Source organism: Schistosoma mansoni (assembly GCF_000237925.1).
Source record: "Schistosoma mansoni, WGS project CABG00000000 data, chromosome 4 unplaced supercontig 0032, strain Puerto Rico, whole genome shotgun sequence".
NCBI classification, from domain to species: Eukaryota; Metazoa; Platyhelminthes; class Trematoda; order Strigeidida; family Schistosomatidae; genus Schistosoma; species Schistosoma mansoni.
In genome coordinates, this window is record NW_017386017.1 from 1,557,025 (window position 1) to 1,558,685 (window position 1,661).

The following is a 1,661-nucleotide window of genomic DNA, read 5'->3' on the forward strand; positions in this document are numbered from 1 at the left end:
CGAATATAGGTCACGGTATTTGGTCGCTAGTTGATCTTCGTGCAAGCAATGAAGGGGCTGTCCACTTTCGACTAGGAAAATGTTGAAATCTTAGATAGAGGGAATACTAAGAACACCAAAGAATTTTTATAAGTTTGGTACTCAGGTCAACTAACAATTAGTAAACACATTGAAATAGATCCAATTTTATCAACCAATCAAAAAAATTTATGGACAACTATAGGATCAATAACCAGACCAAAGCAAGAGACAGTCAAAGTAAAGATGCAAACAGTGACATGAATGATCTACAATAACCGGTTAAGATTGGGGTTGACAAGACAGGTTGTGAGTCATATGTGGGGAAATTCGAATACTTCACTCCTACCTGAAGTTTGTACTGATAATGCTGTTCAGAGGAACAATGTAAGCTCTACAATCAAAACATCCAGCTCAGAGAACGAATCCCTACCAATAAAATTTGATATACATTTGCAAAATCTCGTTTAATTATAAGTATATATATTCATAATTAGCTTCTTTTTTCTTTGTTCCAAACTTAGAACGTGATTGGAATGTTATTGTCCCAGGTTTTGCTACTGAGGAACGACTTGTACGTAAAAATTTCACAGCCGAAGCACACAAACAGCGCTTAGCTTTAATTAAAAAACAAATTAAGAAAATGTGAATATATATATACATAATATCACTTTGTATATTCAAAATTCTCCTGTTTTTCACATCCCCCCTCTGTATTACACTTATATTTATTTAATTCTGCCTTCTGTTGACTTTTACTTTTCAAATGGGGAAAAATATTTTTTTAAATAAAAAGATTATTTGACGCAAATTAAATTGTTTTATATCATGATAATTATTATGTAGTTGGTATTGAATTACCGTTATGTACCATGGTCTAATACGCTTTTCAAGCTAGAAAATGATGTCAGAATTATTTGTATGAACCAGTTTTTTTCTAAGTCAACTGAATACTAAGCTGAAAGTCCAACATTTCATCTTACCCAATCATAAGCAACATAGAACCTAACACATGTGAGTCAGCTACAACGTAGGACCAGGCACATATATGCATCGGTCCAAGCTGCCACACCTCATAAGCACAACAAGATGAACACCAAATCCATAGAAATGGTTACTTCAATGGTAGTGATATATAAAAGATTGTGTATAAGGATATAATACAGGAAGAAGGGATTAGTTCGTAGAAAGAAAGGTATAAAGCAATTTTAATCTCACGGTTTAAGGGATGACAAGGAGTATGTACACTTACGCTATTGTGACCGATTCGGAGCCATATCACAGTCTCCAACCATTGGTTACGATAACCACGCGGACCCCAATCAAGTAGTCTGCATCTACCAACATGGTTAAGACTAGAAATTAATGACTCCAAGGACTGACCACAGGTTTCGGTTTGGCCGCCCACATATGAATCACTCTTAGTTGACACACCATATTGGGATATCGAGAAGTTATCAAGATGAATACCAAAGTAGTAGAAGTAACAGTATCAATGGTAGTGAAAGATGAGAAATAGACAATATGACTGGAGAAGAAAAAATACAATTTTGGGATAAAAAGATAATTTATCAACCCACTATCCTAAGCAAAACAAAAAGTGAATGAATTTGCTCGATGTAGACCGTTTCTGAACTATATCT

The 1,661-nt window shown here is 34.6% G+C and overlaps 1 protein-coding gene across 1 annotated transcript in view; it reads left to right on the forward strand.

The window, feature by feature from the left end:
• The window catches only part of Smp_211170 (alpha(1,3)fucosyltransferase,putative), a gene marked incomplete at its 3' end in the record, with an annotated part of 9,774 nt that extends 9,107 nt beyond the window's left edge, over window positions 1–667 (forward strand). The window contains exon 4 of the mRNA XM_018791161.1: window positions 543–667. Within this exon, the coding sequence (XP_018645675.1) occupies window positions 543–667 (125 nt within the window). The remainder of the gene's footprint in view (window positions 1–542) is intronic.
• Between the last annotated feature and the right edge of the window lie 994 nt (window positions 668–1,661).